At 45.8% G+C, this 15,516-nt stretch overlaps 1 protein-coding gene across 5 annotated transcripts in view; it reads left to right on the forward strand.

Moving 5' to 3' along the window:
- The window catches only part of Slit1 (slit guidance ligand 1), a 160,683-nt gene that overhangs the window by 25,642 nt on the left and 119,525 nt on the right, over window positions 1-15,516 (forward strand). For all 5 annotated transcript variants that reach the window (XM_013143556.3, XM_063245131.1, XM_003479561.5 and 2 more), the window contains exon 4: window positions 1,312-1,383. In XM_013143556.3, the coding sequence (XP_012999010.1) occupies window positions 1,312-1,383 (72 nt within the window). The remainder of the gene's footprint in view (window positions 1-1,311; window positions 1,384-15,516) is intronic.

A 15,516-nucleotide genomic window follows, 5' to 3' on the forward strand; every position in this document is an offset into this window, starting at 1 on the left:
TCCCCGATGTGGTGGTGGCCATGTCAGTTGTCACTTATCAGATGGAAGATAACTTCTCTTCCCCAGAAGAACGTTTCTGCTGAGCTGTTTTATCATGGTGTGCTAAGAAACTGCTGACGGTGGTCTCTGGATAACTCAGACTGTGCTGTGGACCAGTGGCTGGAGCTGCGTGGTACTTCAGTGCCTGGGTGTCCATCCCTGGGGTTTTAGCCGGCCTGGCAGGTGTTGGAGACATGCTGCTTCTGCTGCCCTTCCCTTCCCTCAGTGGTGGCCTGCTGGCTGTCCACAGACCAAGGTTCTATACTTCATGGTTGCTAAATCTCGACGGGTTGAGCTGCTGTTAGAAGAGGCCAACCAATACTTGTTAACTTTTAATACTGTCTATTGTAGTTTTCAAAATTTAGACAATGTCTTCCATTATACCCTAAACTCCAGGGACAAAACTAGTTATCAAGGTGGGAGAGTTGGGTCTGGTTAAACTTGGTCATCTTCCCAGGACAAATCTGGGTCCTTTCTGCCTATGTCTTCTTGTCAGGCCATACTGCAGAGCCAGCCTTCCCACTCCTGCCTGTGTTTATAATGCTGTAAAAGTCTCTGTCTGACCCGAGAGTACTACTCAGTCATTAAAAGCGAGGCTATAGCTCAGCGGTAGAGTGCTTGCCTGGGATGTAAGTCCTTTTCACCACCAGCAACCCCTCCCCCCCAAAAAAAACAGAAAAAGAAAAAGTAAATCTCAATTTTTTGTCATGGAAAGGCACAGTTAAATTAGAAAAATACAGGTGAGTACCTTGTCTCCTATTATTTGAGGGTTCTTATTTTTTTAAGGCTGCATTTTCATTAATCATAAAACAATAAATCAAATTATTTCATTTGGAATAAAAGACCCAAAGGCAATGATAAAAACATTAAACCACTGCTTAGCCAAATAGCAGATAGAGGTACTCAGGAATCGGAGTGTTTGGCTATTCCCACCCCATAGGGTGCGTCTTACACCAAGGGTCTGGCTGTCAGGCAGAGATGGGTCAGAACCAGTTCCTTGCCCATCACGAAGGCTCTCGAAAGTGTTCAGGGCGATGATGGGGGTGGGGCCAGAGAGTGGATGAATATTCTGTCCCTGTCCTCCCAAGTGCGGGAGGGCAGAATTCCCACTTTATAGATGGACTGTGGCCCAGGGGAGGTGACTTCCCTGTGATTACATGCTGACCCTGCTAGAATTGAACGACCCTGGTGCCTCTGCATCTGGTGCCTGCTGAGAAGTCATTCTGATTTCCTGGGCGTGCATAGGTGATTTCCAACTCTTCTCTTTTTCAGACGACTGAACCGGAACCAGCTGCACATGTTGCCAGAACTGTTATTCCAGAACAACCAGGCTCTGTCCAGACTGTGAGTGATGCTCTGTGGTCTTCTACCTGTGGGACGGGCAGGGCTTGTTCAGAGGGGCCCTGACCCCATGTCATTGTTGGGCTGGAATGGTTCAGGGAGTCACTGTCTGGCCTTTCTGCAGGCAGGTGCTGTGTGGTATGCTTCTCCATGTCTAGTCCCAGTCCATTCAGTCCTGTGTGCTGTGGCCTGTGAAGGGCAGCTTTACCCCAGAAGCTGGGCACATGTGCCCGACTGTGCCACCAACCTTTGCAGGGGGCATTCGAATGTATTTTTCGCTGCCTTTGATAACCTGCCTTGGGCTGAATATTCATTCATTCCACTAAGCCCTTCCTGAACTTATTTCTGTTTTCGGTGCTTCCCAGTTTTTAGGGTAATATGGGCTGCAAGCTTATTAACCAGGTAGTCTGTAAATCTACATTTTTGTTTGCCTTCAGTGCACTTCTTTCAACTTTAAAGACTGGTTGCTAATTCTGCTGCTCTGTGATTTTCCACATGTATCTCAGATTGTTGTGCTGTAAGATTTATTTTATGGGATTCTGAGTTGGACATAGACCTTTGAGATTTATTAAGGCATCTCTTCTGCATCTCCTTAGCATATGGCCCTGCAGCTTTTGCTTGGCTACTTTTCATGATGGAAAGTTCACCACTTCCCCAGGACATCAATTCCCTTATTGGACAGATCAGCATATTAGAAAATTCTTAACTTTGAATCCTATATCTACTTTCTTTTTTTTTTTTTTTTTTTGTCCTTTTTATCGGTACCAGGGATGGAACTCATGACTGCCTGCTTGCAAGGCAGGCGCTTATGCCGCTGAGCTAAATCCCCAGCCCCTATATCTACTTTCAAGTAACAGTTTTTTCTTAACTTTGCTTTCAGTAATTACTTAGAACAACTGCATATTTTTGTTAATTTTTGGGGGGTGCTGTTAAATTTTTTAATTTGAGTTGGGAGATTTTAATTATTGTCATTAACAACTGAAAGAATTATTGACTGGGACCTTATTGCCCAGCAAGGCACCGTGTGAGAGGTGAGGGCTGGGTAGAAACAGAGGAGCAAGCAGAGCAGTGGGGTGCATGGGAACCCCAAGCTGTCCTGCCGGCTGCTAAGGGACGATTGGGCTCTTAGAGTGGGGCGCTTGATCTCCTTTCTCTGAACTAAACATACTGGGGCCTTCCTTCCTCCGCCGAGATTTTCAGACCTCTCACTAAGGCCTTGGGTCTCCAGGCAGCTCCAGAACTTGTTGTTAATCCTGTGTGCAAGCTATTGCAGGCACAGTGGAACTCTGATTTTCAGACTGTCCAGATGGCCTCTCAGGTCCCTTCCTGCATCTCCCTCTTTTGAGCTGGGGGCACTTTTCAGCAACAATCAGCGGCAGTCCCCTTTGCTGGTCTTTGTTACCTAGGTCTGGAGTTGGACCTTGACCTCCAGTTCTCCTGTACTAGGCTCTTTCACTTAATTCCAGGCAGAGTAGGTGCTTCATATTTCTTTTTTTCTTGGATGCTAAACGCACAGGTCTCTCTGAGCAGATGCATGTGCAGTAATGCCCATTTAACCTTTGGTCTGAATGGCTTATTTGCTGGACTGCGTGGTTCATTTTGTAAGTGGCTACACGTAGGTAGCTGGCCTTGCCCTGGCTTGCTCCTGAAGGCCTCTGTTTTCCCTCCCTTGTCTTTCTCTCAGCTGGCTTTTTCAAGGCTTTCTGCAAACATTCTTTCTGAACTTCTTTTCTCTTGGTTTCGTTCTGTCTTATCCCTCCTACTCCTAGTCTTGGGCACTTTTGCCCTCTCTGGTGCTGCCTTGCCCCTGTGACACACTGATCTTCTGCCACCATCAAGGTTCAAAGAATACTCACGTTGACAGTTTGCATCAACCTCTGGGAACCTGCTTTGACTTTTCCCTCATAGACTTTAAAATGTCTGAGGTCCCTCAAGTGAACCTGAACCTAACACCTGCTGGCCCCTTGAGAACCTTTCTATGCATTTTCACTGTTGGAGGAGTCCACATCTTCCCTAATGACCTTGCGCTGGAGACAGTAACTCTGCAGGTATCTCTCTCTTTAGATCACAATTCCACCTTCCACCAGGGTGGACATTGGCAGCCTGCATACCCCGGTCCCCCTTCTGAGAGCAGTGGCAGTGAGTAGCCAACAGGGCTGCCTTTGTGGCTTGTGACCAGCAAACAGGATCCTCCGTGGAATGGGAAGTAACTTGGGGAATAGAAAATCATGAGGCAGATGGGTTTGAGTTTTTTAAAGTCTTGGAAATTTAACTTCTCAGAGCTCGTGTTTCTTACTTGTGCACTGTCGACTATCAGCAGGCTGGACAGAGGCTGTGCCCCTTATCGTGCAGGCAACCTGCCCTGGGCATTCCTGGGTAGTGGACAGCCCTCAGGGGAGTTGGTGCTGCTAGCCTCAGGCAGGCAGTGCCTCCCAGTCCTGCTGTTGTTGAGACAGCTTGGGAGAGTGAAGCAGTTTCCTTGGAGTCAGTGTGGAGCACCTTTGACTTCTAACTCCATGCCTTGAAGAGATGAGGAGCCACTAGAGAGGACAGGAGGCTGTGAGACACCTGCTTAGCACTCCCAGGGAGGGAGCCAGGAGGGGCAGTAGCTGCCAGAAACACTGGGCCCTTGGGCAGTATTCTCTGGTTCCTGGGCTAGAACTTTTCTCTCCTACTCCCTGCCTTTCTGTCCAGGGCTCAGTCTTGAAAGTGGACATTTCTTATGTAGGGCCACAACTGGTCCAGAGTGAAGGGAGATGATTGCTTTAGTTCTCCTCTTGACCTTCTTTTCTTTTTCTTTTGGTACTGGGAGACCGAATCCAAAAGTCCTCTCACATGCTGAGCGCGTGTTGTACCTCTGAGCTACGTCCCAGCCTGTTGGCATTTCCTAACTTCCTCTGTAAGCAAAGTGTGCAGTCTAGGGCCCTCTGAGGAAGGCTCTCAGGCAGCACACCCCTGCCCCGTCAGGCCAGGACTTGAGTTCACCACTGGGGCCAGTGCATCCTGGTGTTCTTCCAGATTAGACCATCCTGAAAAGGGCACCTTCTGCAGGAAATGACTGAACAAACCTTACTTTGTCTCTGGTTTTGGGGCTCATTAAGTTTTTCACTTTGGTGGTAGTTATAGGAGTGAGTATTTAGACATTTATTTACTAGCTAAGCCTGGTGGTGATGCCTGTAATCCAAGCTACTCAGGAAGCTGAGGTGGGCATGTCTAAGTTCATGCTGGACAACTTATTAGGACCCTGTCTCCAAATGAAATAAACAAAGCTAGGGATGTAGCTCAGTGGTAGAGCACTTGTTTAGCATGCTCAAGGCAATGAGTTCAATTCTTAGTAGTAGTGTCCTCCATAAAAAAGATTTATTTGCTGGTGTTCCTTGCCTGTCCCTCCCTACAATTCTATTGCCCTGACAAAACATCACTGTTAAGTCTCCAGTTCATCTACCCAAGGAACACTAGGGCACGCAGAATTCCAGAAACAGGAACCTCAAAGAACAGGGTGGGAAGGGTGAGTTGTGGCATTGTAAGGACACAGCCAGTAGGCTCTGGACTCCCCAAGACGGGAAGTGAGGTAAAACGGGCTGTCACAGCGACTGGGATGTAAGGCTAGTTCTGGTTCTCAGCACTCAGTTTATCGTCCCGTTCCTCCCTGTACAGCAATGTCCTGGGCTTATTGTCATCTTGGTTCCACCACCACTTGGCTTAGCTGTGGTGCTGACTCCCTGCTCCTGCTTCTTGTGACTGAGATCTCAGATCTCCACAGTGTCTTAGATTCCAACTCCAAGTTTCTGAATCTGACTGGCCATCCTAGGCCTGGTGATCACCCCTGGCTGGTGAGCTGTGCAGTAATGCTGCAGATCCCTCGTCTTCCCAGAGGCAGGAAGTGGGCCGTATTCCCTTAGCGGGTGGTGTAAGGTCAGGGGGCAGTGTGTGGTGTTTCTTGTCTCTCACCTGTGACCTTCTCTTTGCGTTGAAGACCTCTGTGGCCAATCTTTTCCACGTGGAGCAAATTACAGACTTTCATGCTGAAGGTGTGCAAAGTCAGCACAGTAATGGCTTGAGAGAGACCAAGTGTGCCGAGGAAGGTGTGGGCAGGGCGTGTAGGTGGTGTGGTCCACATTTCACTTGGTTCTGTTAACATAGCAGCCAGAGGCTGAAATCCTTTTACTGACTATGCTGTATTAGTGTTCCTTTGTATTGGGCTGCACTGTTTATTCCTTCCAAACACAGGATCAGTGGCTCAGAGAGGTAATTTGCTTTGGACCACACAGCAATTTAATGATAGGATTACAACTGGATACCAGGTCTCTAAGGATACATGAAGAGCCTGAAAATTGCTTAAACCTGGATCTAAAAATCTCACCTTTGGGGATGTACCCTAAAAAATACAATAAAGACTGAGCACAGATGTGTTCATTGCAGCACTATTTAGAGTATTAAAAAAATATTAAAGAAAAATAGAAGAAACCTAAATGTCCAGTGTTGGTGGGGGTGGTTAAGTAAATTAGCGTTATATCAACTTCATAGAATATTTATGTAGTCAACAAAAGTAGCCTTTATGAGAAATGTCAAATAATGCAGATAAATGTTTGTCTTTTCAAAAGCCAGGATACAATGCTTTATTGACAATATGATCACTGAATAAATCAGTCTAAATAATGCATGGAAAACGACTGCAGAATGCCAACAGGGACTGTCTGTGGATGGTTTTTTTCTTTTATGTGTTTCCAGATATTCTCTAAGAAGCGTATATTGTTTTTGTGGCAGGAAACCTGCCAGTTTTCATAAGAATTGAAAGGCCACCATGGCCCAAATTGAGCCTAATGGCAGTGATGAGCTGTAAAGCTCCCTCTGGGCCTGCTTGCTCCTCTGTGTGTAAAGATAGTGACATCTACCTCACAGGACTGATGGCAGGGTCAAAGAGAAGTGCCACCTTCTTTCCTGTTCCTGTACCAATGCTCTGATGTGCAGAGGTGCTCCCAGCTGTCAGGTGAGCCCACACTGGCATTCATTGCTGTGCTGGGCACAGCCCCAAGGTGACCCTGTACCTGAGCACTTGCCCTGTCTCAATGTTGGTTTCCACCTGTGGGGATCCAGCCTCACTCCTTGACCTCTGAACTCAGTCAGTACCTGGCACTGCAGGGGCTTCTTCCTGAAAGTTTTGGGGTTTTCTTTGTGGCCTGGAAAGCTGCAAAAGGAGGCTGTGGTCTGTTGATCAGCAGAAAGGCTCTTGAGGCCAAAATCTGCTTTTAGTAGTATTGAATACTTTCCTGAGCAGCAAGGGGAGAGCAAATACAGAGGCAGTGGGAAATGTTACCCAGAAATGTTTCTTGGGGCCCTGAAATTGCAGGTGAAGTCTGCTTCCATGGAGGCTGGGATGGATTTCCTGTCATCTTCCTTCCCCTCTGAAACAGTGCCCAGTTTTTTGGAGCTAATGCCAGCTCCTGCCAAAGTGAATCTGCCTGCGACAGCGTTTTGCTGCCCCCACCTCCCTGGGCAGGCTGCAGATGCTTCAGGAACCACGGCCCTTATGTTAATGGAGGGTCAGATTGAAGGGAGGGTTATTCTGTGCCAGTCTTATGTCGAGCAGCTCACAGTATTATCTGATGTCATCAGCAGAACATCTCTGTGAGGTAAGCACTTCCCAACTTCATAGTTGAAAAAAATGCAAGCTCTGATGATTTGTGAGATGCCTCTGGAGCTGAGCCTGGTCTGTCTGTCACTGAAGTTCATCCTTACACCCACCCCCTCAGTAATCCATCCTCAACCCACCATCCATCCCCTTTCCGCACCTACCTCCTACCATCCCCCTTCCCTGTTTATCTACACGCACCTACTCAGCCTTCAACTGGCCCACCTGCCAGGCCAGCAGTCAGTCCTCCCGTCCGTCTCCCCACTTGGTACTCATCCCTCATCCCATCCTCCCCAGCCTTCCTCCCATCCAGCTGCTTCACACCTATCTGCTCATCCGTATCAATCTGCTTCAATCTGCAGCTATGCAGCGACTCCTCCCACTCACCCACTCCCAGTGCAGCTCTACAGACCTACTCAGACTCTCGACCCCACCCCCTGTTCATCCTCTCACCATCTGTCTGCTATCCACCCACCCACTTACCCCATAGTTCTGGAAGCCTTCAAAAGGCAGGCTGTGTATTAGGCAGTGAGAGCACTGAAGTGACAGCTGTGTAAGAAGACAGGTGTGGCTTGCCTCTCCAGGAGATGACAGTCTCTCATCCTGCTCCACGGGACCTCTGCAGGGATGGGGAGGCAGATACCTGGCCTGCTGGGTCCATGTCTCTTGCAGGGAGCAGTTACACACCCGTATCAGGTTACATGGGTTTGGGGTCAGCTCCATCGCCTGCCAGTCCACCCCCAGAGATGTTGTTTTCATGGACATATGCAGGAGTTGAGGTTGGAGCCAGAGGGACACATTTGAAAAGTGACTGCTTCCCTTGAGTGACAGTCCCCTGTCTCCTCCCATGTTCAGGTAGGGGCAAGGGAGTGTCAGCGCCTGGCCCCGAGCCCCTGACCTCCCCAGTCTGACTCCTCTGGCTGGCTGTATCCCTGTCTTAGCCAGAGCTGCTTGTGAAAACTCAGTTCCTCTAGGTTTCCTTTTAGCCTTTAAACCAATATGCATCTGGACAGGATCGACCTTTTATGTCTCTGCTGAGCCTGGAAGGGGTGGGGGCAGGTAATTAAGGACAACTCAGGGTATTTATTTTCCCTTATTTATCACCCTTCTGTAAGGACCAGTATGACTCATTATCAGGGCCCTGGTGGTTGGAGAGGCATGGTGATTGTGAGATTCTGCCCAGTCTTGTGGAAGAATGCCTGACCCCTACGACCCTGTCTCAAGCTGGGTTTAATTAAACTGTCAGCACTGGTCAAAGAACAAAGCTTCTCTTCCCGACTGGCCCTCACCCACTCAGAGGCAGAAGGGCATTTTCTGCTGAAAGGAAGACCTGTTAAAAATGATCTGTCTTGCCTCTCAGGGAAATTACTCGAAGCGGGAAGGTGACCTCGTTATTTTGACATGTCCAGAGCTGTGGAGCTGAACCAGCAGCTCCAGAGGCTCGGTGTGTGAGGAATGGGCTCCAGAGCAGGCCTTGCCTGTTCAGGGCTTCCTTCCTGTAGGAACTGCCTCAGGACCCCTCAGGACAGGACGCCATTCATCGCTCCTTAGGCTTCCCTTCTCCCAGGAAGGACTTCCAGGAGCTGTGTTCCGCCAGACAGGAAGTCTGTGAGATGCTTTGGGCATTAGTGACAGAAAGTAGCTTCCTTTCTGGACAGTGCTGGGTCGAGCAGCGTCCTGCTAGGGGATTTTTAGCCTTTTACTGTACTTATATACATTATCTTGGTGGCAGGGTAGAATGTAGAGTACTTGATTGTGAAATCTTTACAAATATGTTTTCCCAGGGAACGGTATTTAATATCTTGTGGACCTATATGACGTGCTGATGTTCTTAGGTAATAGAGTCCAGAGCGGAGATTTGGTCTACCCTACCTCAGGTCTACGCTATTTACCTCTAACCACTAGTACCCAAACAGTTGTTTTAGAAGAAATTTATAAAATTATAGAGTCTGCCAAAAAATGTATACATAAGGAAAAGAAAAACTTGTGTAAATATGTTAATACTAAGTTTATTGAGACATCATAAAATTAATACAAATTACTTTCAGTGGCCTTTACATTCTAAGAAGTGCTCAAAGAGGTGGCCACAGCTCTCAGACATTTATTAGTATGGAAAACTGTTTTTTTGGTGGTCTCTGCATCGGTTGTTGGGGTCATGGTCTTCAGCGATCCTGAGTCATTGGATGTGGAAGGACTGGCAGTTTTATTGAATCACCTTTTCTTGGTTTCCTGTTTGAGAAGCCTTGCTCTCCAGCATGCTTGGAAGCCTCAGCCTCAGCTAGGGGACCCTGTCGGCCTGAATCCCTTTTTGCTTCTGCTGGGCCTGGTTTCAGTGCATGAGCCACACTAAGTAAGCCAGACTCTGAGAGCAGACACTTCACCTCCCACAGCCTTGTGAGAACAATTTGGGATTATGAGTTGGCAATTATGGAACACTGTGCTTCTGAAAGTGCTTTCCAATCATTAAATCTGTGCCTGCTGTTAAGGCTGGAGTGAAAAAGGCAAGTGTCCCACTGGGCCTCTGGAGAGAGCAGCAGCCTGAGATTGACATCTGTGTGTCCGTGCACGCACTGCAGCCAGCATGGATAAGTGTCCCACACATGGTCCTGGCACCATGCTGCTGGCCTTGCGTCCAGCTCTGTCTCTGGCAGGTGCAGAACCATGCAGGCCTTCACAAATACAGACAGCCCGGGGAGCTCATGGGGCCTGGGGCTGGCAGTTCATGATTGTCCCTGGAGAATGCCCAGGGAAAGCAGTGGCCTGCTGGTGTGCTTGTACAGGGGCTCAAGGCGTGAAAGCCTATCCTCTCCTGCAGCACTGCACACGGCTGGGAGAGGCAGCTGATTCCTAAGGGCAGAGATTTTTCTGAATAGAGCAGTGTGTATGAAAGAGGGGGTAGTTGAGAAAATAGGAAAAGGTAAGGAATATGGGGTTTAGTTTTTCAGTTAAATAGGGCACTTAAAAATGCCTGAACCAACATACAAATATTTTTAAAAATTAAATTTAACACCAAAGCAATAAGCAGTTGTTATAATATTAATTCCCATTTGTCAGGTACATATGTGCCAGACATCATTTGGCACTATCAGTATTATCCCCATCTTACAGCTGCGAGAATTGAGGGCAGAGGAATTAAGTAAATCAGGAGCCTGCCTAACTGTTGGCAGATCTGGGCTGCCAACAGTTGGGAGAGCGTGTTCTCCCTCACCAGGCCTTTCAGACTCTTTACCTGGGAAAATCGGAGAAAACAGAGAGATGAGAGGGAAGATTGCTGTCTGAGGAGCTGGGATTCCACGTACTGAAAGTTACGGAGCTGGGTGGGTGGGCGAAGAGTGAAGGGCTTTCAGAGGAAGAGAGGCTGTAAGGCGGGTGGCAGTTGCCCCAGGTACTAGAGTGTGGAGCTCAGCCTGGGAGCAAGTGTACACGGGTTCTAGATTTAGAATGTTCTAGCTTGAGGAGCCTGGACTAGGTGGTAGGAAGAGGGAGGCACAGAGCTCTCTCTGGAAGAGCAGAGGCCTAAGTGGCGGTGGGCTCACACACCCGCTCAGCATTGGAGGTGGAGGGCTGGGAGGGCTCCCGGTCGGCCTCACAGGGCTCTCCCTTGCTTGCCTGTAAGCCAAGCTCCTGTCACCTGTTCCTCAGGTCCTCCTTTCCCAGGTAGGATGGATTGGTGCTTCCTCAGAGCTACCTTCTCTTACTGTGGTAAAGTATTTATAGCACTCGCCATTTAAATTGTTTATGAGCAACTGAGTGACAGTAAATGTGCTCACAGCTTTGTGTGACCACACCACTACCTACTCTGCGAGCATTTTCACCATCCCAGCAAAACCTCTGTTCCCTACCCCTGGCTCTTGGGCACCTTTGTTCAGTCCTCTGGCTCTATGACTTTGCCTATTCTAAGTGTGTTGCACAAATGAACGCACACAGAGTTTGCTTATCTCTTGCTTGAGGCAGGGTCTTGCTAAGTAGTACAGATTGGCCTTGAACTCACTTGGTAGCCCTGGCTGCCCTCAGACTCGCAGTGATCCTCCTCATGACCCTGGGCCTTGCTGCCCCCAGCAGGCTCGACAGGTGGGGTCTGGCCTTGTTCCCCTGACCAGGCGGTCAGCAGGCTGGTGTGCAGACACTGCCTGCAGCTGTGGGAGAAGGGCTACAGGTCATTTGCTCTTCAGCTCTGAGTCCAGGCCTGGGGCTTTGCAGGTCTGTGTTGGGCTCCAGCCTTATTTAATGTGTTGTCAGTATTTTGTGTCTTTTGTCTTTTTGTTTAGCCATTCTATTGGGTATATAGGTTATCTTACTCTTTTTCTTAACTTTATATTTTTTTATTAGTACATACTTGTAATACATACTGATCCCATTCATCACAGGGAATTTGTACCTGTACATAATATATCTTGATTCTTCTTCTTTTGTTTTTCCATTCACCTCCCTCCCTTTAGCCTTTATTTCTTCTACCCATTTACAAAAGCTTTGTTTCCATTTTCCCCTCCTATTCTATTTTCTTTCTTTGCCTTCCTTCCCCCCCATTGAACATGTCCTCCCTGCTTCTCAGTGTCTCTCCTCTATTGTGCTCCTTGTTTACCCTCTGAGTTCCTCACATGAGAGGAATAATGTGATATTGCACTTCTGGGTCCAGTTTATTTCACTTAAGATTATGATCTTGTGGAGCATGCATTTTCCTGCAAATGATTCGTTTATCTTTCTTTATGGCAGAGTGCTCAATCATATATAAATGCCGTATTTTCTTTACCATTCATTTATTTATGGGTGTCTGGGCTGTTTCCAAGATTTAGTTATAGTAAGTTGTGCTGCTATAAGAATAGATGTGCATATATCACTGTGGTATGATACTTTTTTACTTTTTGGGAAGACACCTAGGAGCAGAACAGCTGGGTCAAATGGAATCTCTAGCTTCAGGTTTTTGAGGACTCTCCACCCTGATCTCTCTATAGTGGTTGGACCAGTTTGCATTTCCATAAGCAATGAAGAAGGGTTCCTTTTCCCCCATAGCCCTGCCAGGATTTGTTCTTTCTTGATTTCTTGATGGCAGCCGTTCTTTCTGGAGCTGGAATCTCAATGTTGTTTTAATTTTCATATCTTGAATGACCAACAATGTTGAGCATTTTTGCATCGATTTATTTGCTATTTGTACTTCTTCATCTGAGAAGTGTGTATTAATTTTAAATGCTCATTTTTGGATTGGGTCTTTAAATTTGGGGGGTTTGATTTCTTTTGAGTTCTTCATTTGTTCTAGATATTAGTGTTTTGTCTGAGGAATAGCTGGGAAATATTTTTCCCCATTCCTGTGGGTGGTCTCTTCACTCTGTTGTTGGTTTCCTTTGCTGTGCAAAAACTAATCCTATCTAATCCTAGCTGTTAATGCTTGTAGTATTTCCTGTGCAATGGGGCAGAGACTCGAGGAATTTGGTAGACTCAGTGCTGTTCAGCTGTCCTGTTTTACTTGACTTGTGATTGACTTTGACTCGTGGCCCAGAGACATGAAGTCAACTTTTTGAATTCCAGCAATGCTTTGTAGGCTTCATCCAGTCTACCGTGAGTGAAGCGGTGTATCTGGAGCAGTGGCCCAGGCACCGTGTGAGTGTGGCTCACTCTCCGTCTTGAGTTTCTTGTCTGAATCACAGATGTGATCTGCAAAGCCTCTTTTGCAATGGAAGTATCATATTCACAGGTTTCAGGCCTTAGGATGTGGATGTCTTTGCAGAGGACACTGTTAGGTCTATCACAGCTCTCTTCTCTTTGGAGGACTGTGGCCCTCAGTGGCTGGAAGCAGGGCTGCACCCCTCTGCTTGGAGCTGTGAAGCTGTGCACATACCATCCCAGCTCCAAGTTCCACTAAAGGACAAAGTGTCTAGCAGCTTGCCCAAGTTGCAAGTAGGTGTCTTAGCATGAAGGTTTCCTTTTTCCTCCAGTGGTCATGGATAGTCATTAGGTGTGAGACCCTGGACAAGTGACTTAACTTCTTTGTGTCTGTTTCCTCCTCTGTGAGGTGTTGGGAGGTATTGTGAGGAGTAAGGATGATTTGTATGGAGCACTTGGTGTATGTACTGTGGGTACTAATTATTTTTTTAGTCCTGGGGATTGAATTCCGGGGCCTTTGCACTGAACTGCATTCCCAGCCCTTTTTAAAAAGTTTTCTTATTTTTTTACTCTGAGAAAAGGTCTCATTTAGTTGTTAAATTGTGCAGACTGCCTGAGCCTCCCAGAATGCTAAGATTACAGGTGTGTGCCACCGTGCCTGGCTCACATGCTGTGATTATAATCGGTATCCTAACCATGGGAAGGAAGTGGAGCGGTGGTGGGTGGACAGGCTTCATCCATCACGGCCCTTGGATGTGGAGAAGCTTGCTGTGCTGATGCTCTTGGCTGGCTCACTGGCTCCTTGTCATCGTGGCCTTGGAGGGGTTGGTAGCAAGGCCTGCCCAGACTTCTCTCATCATACTTCAGTCCATGATCTGTGATCTGTGATAGTGAAAGATTTAAAGAAATCAACACCAGGATATATAGTACCTTATCTTTGTCATTAACCCCTTTTCCCCTTTTATTTGGTTACAAACCTCACATTGAGGGCTTGACTTTCAGTAGATCCCAACGAGTGATCTGCTTTGCTATATACAAAACCTCCACTTGGGAAGCAGGTTGTCTATGTCTTTTTCATTAACTCTTAATTGATAAAGAGCTGTACTTAATCTTATGTTTACTGTTGAGGTTGAGCCCCAGAAGACCTTCCTAGAACACAGTTGTGGTTCCATTACTTTAAGACTGCAGGCTGTGTTGGCATCAGTCCATGGTACAGCAGAGATGCCTGGTAAAGGGTTAGTATCAGTAGTCCAGAAGGTTCTCTGGCTGTCTCTGATATGTCTGCAGACTGATTTTGCTCTTGAAACCCAAGTCCCATCTCTCTCTGCTTCCCAGTTTAGGTTGTCTTGCCTCTCATCAGTGGGGGCTTCTTTTCTTTTTTTTATTAAATTGTGATAAAACATAATAAAATTGACCATTTTAACTGTTTTTAGGTGTAGAATTCAACAGTGTGACACATGTCCATGTTGTTGTGAAAATCTCTATAACTTTTTCACCTTGTAAAACCAACTCTGAGTCCATTAAACAGCTACTTATTTCACTCTCTCTCCAGTGCCTTGTAACCACCAGGCCACTTCCCGCTGCTATGAGTTCTTTAAATATCCTAGATACCAATACCTTATCTTATGAATGACTCGCAAATATTTTATGTCTGCTGCCTTTTTGCTCTGATGATTGTATTCTTTGATGCACAAAATTTTTTTAAGTTTAATGCGGTTACATTTGTCTGGTTTCGCTTTTGTGATCTGTGCTTTTGTTGTTATATTCAAGAAATTATTGCCAAGTTTAAAGTAACAAAGCTTTCACCTTGTGTTTTTTTTTTTTTTTTTTTTTTTTTTTTTTTTTTTTTTTTTGCTGGGAGTTTTACACCTTTTAGGTCTTATGGGAAATCTATTTTGAATTTTTGTATGTGGTGTAAGAGTTCAGTTTCGTTCTTTTGCCTGCAAATGCCCAGTTTCTGTGACACCATTTGTTGAAGAGACTACCCATTCCTCATTAGATGGAGACTGTTTGACCATATGTGCAAGAGCTAGTAGCATCAGGCACACTTTTGTACTGGTCTGTTTATTTTCCTTATGCCAGTGACACACAGTTCTGATTACTATGTCTTTGTCATACATTTTGAATCAGGAAATGTGAAGCTTCCAACTTTGTTTCCTTTCAAAATTGTTTTGACCACTTAGGATTCAGTTGATGGCTTTTTCATGCAGGAGCACGGGAACTGATCACAACAGAAAAAGGTACAGAAGCTTGATTTTTAGAATTGAATGGAACAAAAGCCATTTATCCAGCCTCTGCTTAAGCAAATTTGGTGATAGTAAGCTCACTATTTCACAGACAGGTTGACTCTTCATACTAACCTTGACCTATTTTCTTGGCAGGTTTGCCCAGTGATTTTTTAAAAAACAAAACAAAATAAAAGAATAAAAATGATGATACAGGATTTCAAAATAAAATAATAGGAAATTAACACTGATTAAAAATGCATATTGTTACATTCAAAGTACTTGTTCAGATTACAAGATCTAGACATGAAGAAAATGATCAAACAATGAAAGCACAACTCTTTTTGATGAACTAACAGAAATTAGTAGTATAGTTATCTATCTTATACATATATTCATATATATACATATATATTCATATATATACATATATATACATATACATATACATACATATATATATATATATATATATATATACACACACACACACACAAATAAGCCTTTCCCTTCTTTCTTTTCTCCTTTTCCCTATCCAAATTGTTCTTTTTTTTCAAGCACTTTCTCTCCCTTTCCCTTTCACAATATCTATTATACATTTTGGTTCTTACTTTTCTTTCTTTTTTTTTTTTTTTGGTACCAGGGGTCAAACTCATGACCTCACACTTGCCAGGCAAGTGC

Source organism: Cavia porcellus, unplaced genomic scaffold, assembly GCF_034190915.1.
Source record: "Cavia porcellus strain 051 isolate PalLab524CR breed Dunkin Hartley unplaced genomic scaffold, mCavPor4.1 scaffold_2, whole genome shotgun sequence".
In the NCBI taxonomy this organism is placed as follows: Eukaryota; Metazoa; Chordata; class Mammalia; order Rodentia; family Caviidae; genus Cavia; species Cavia porcellus.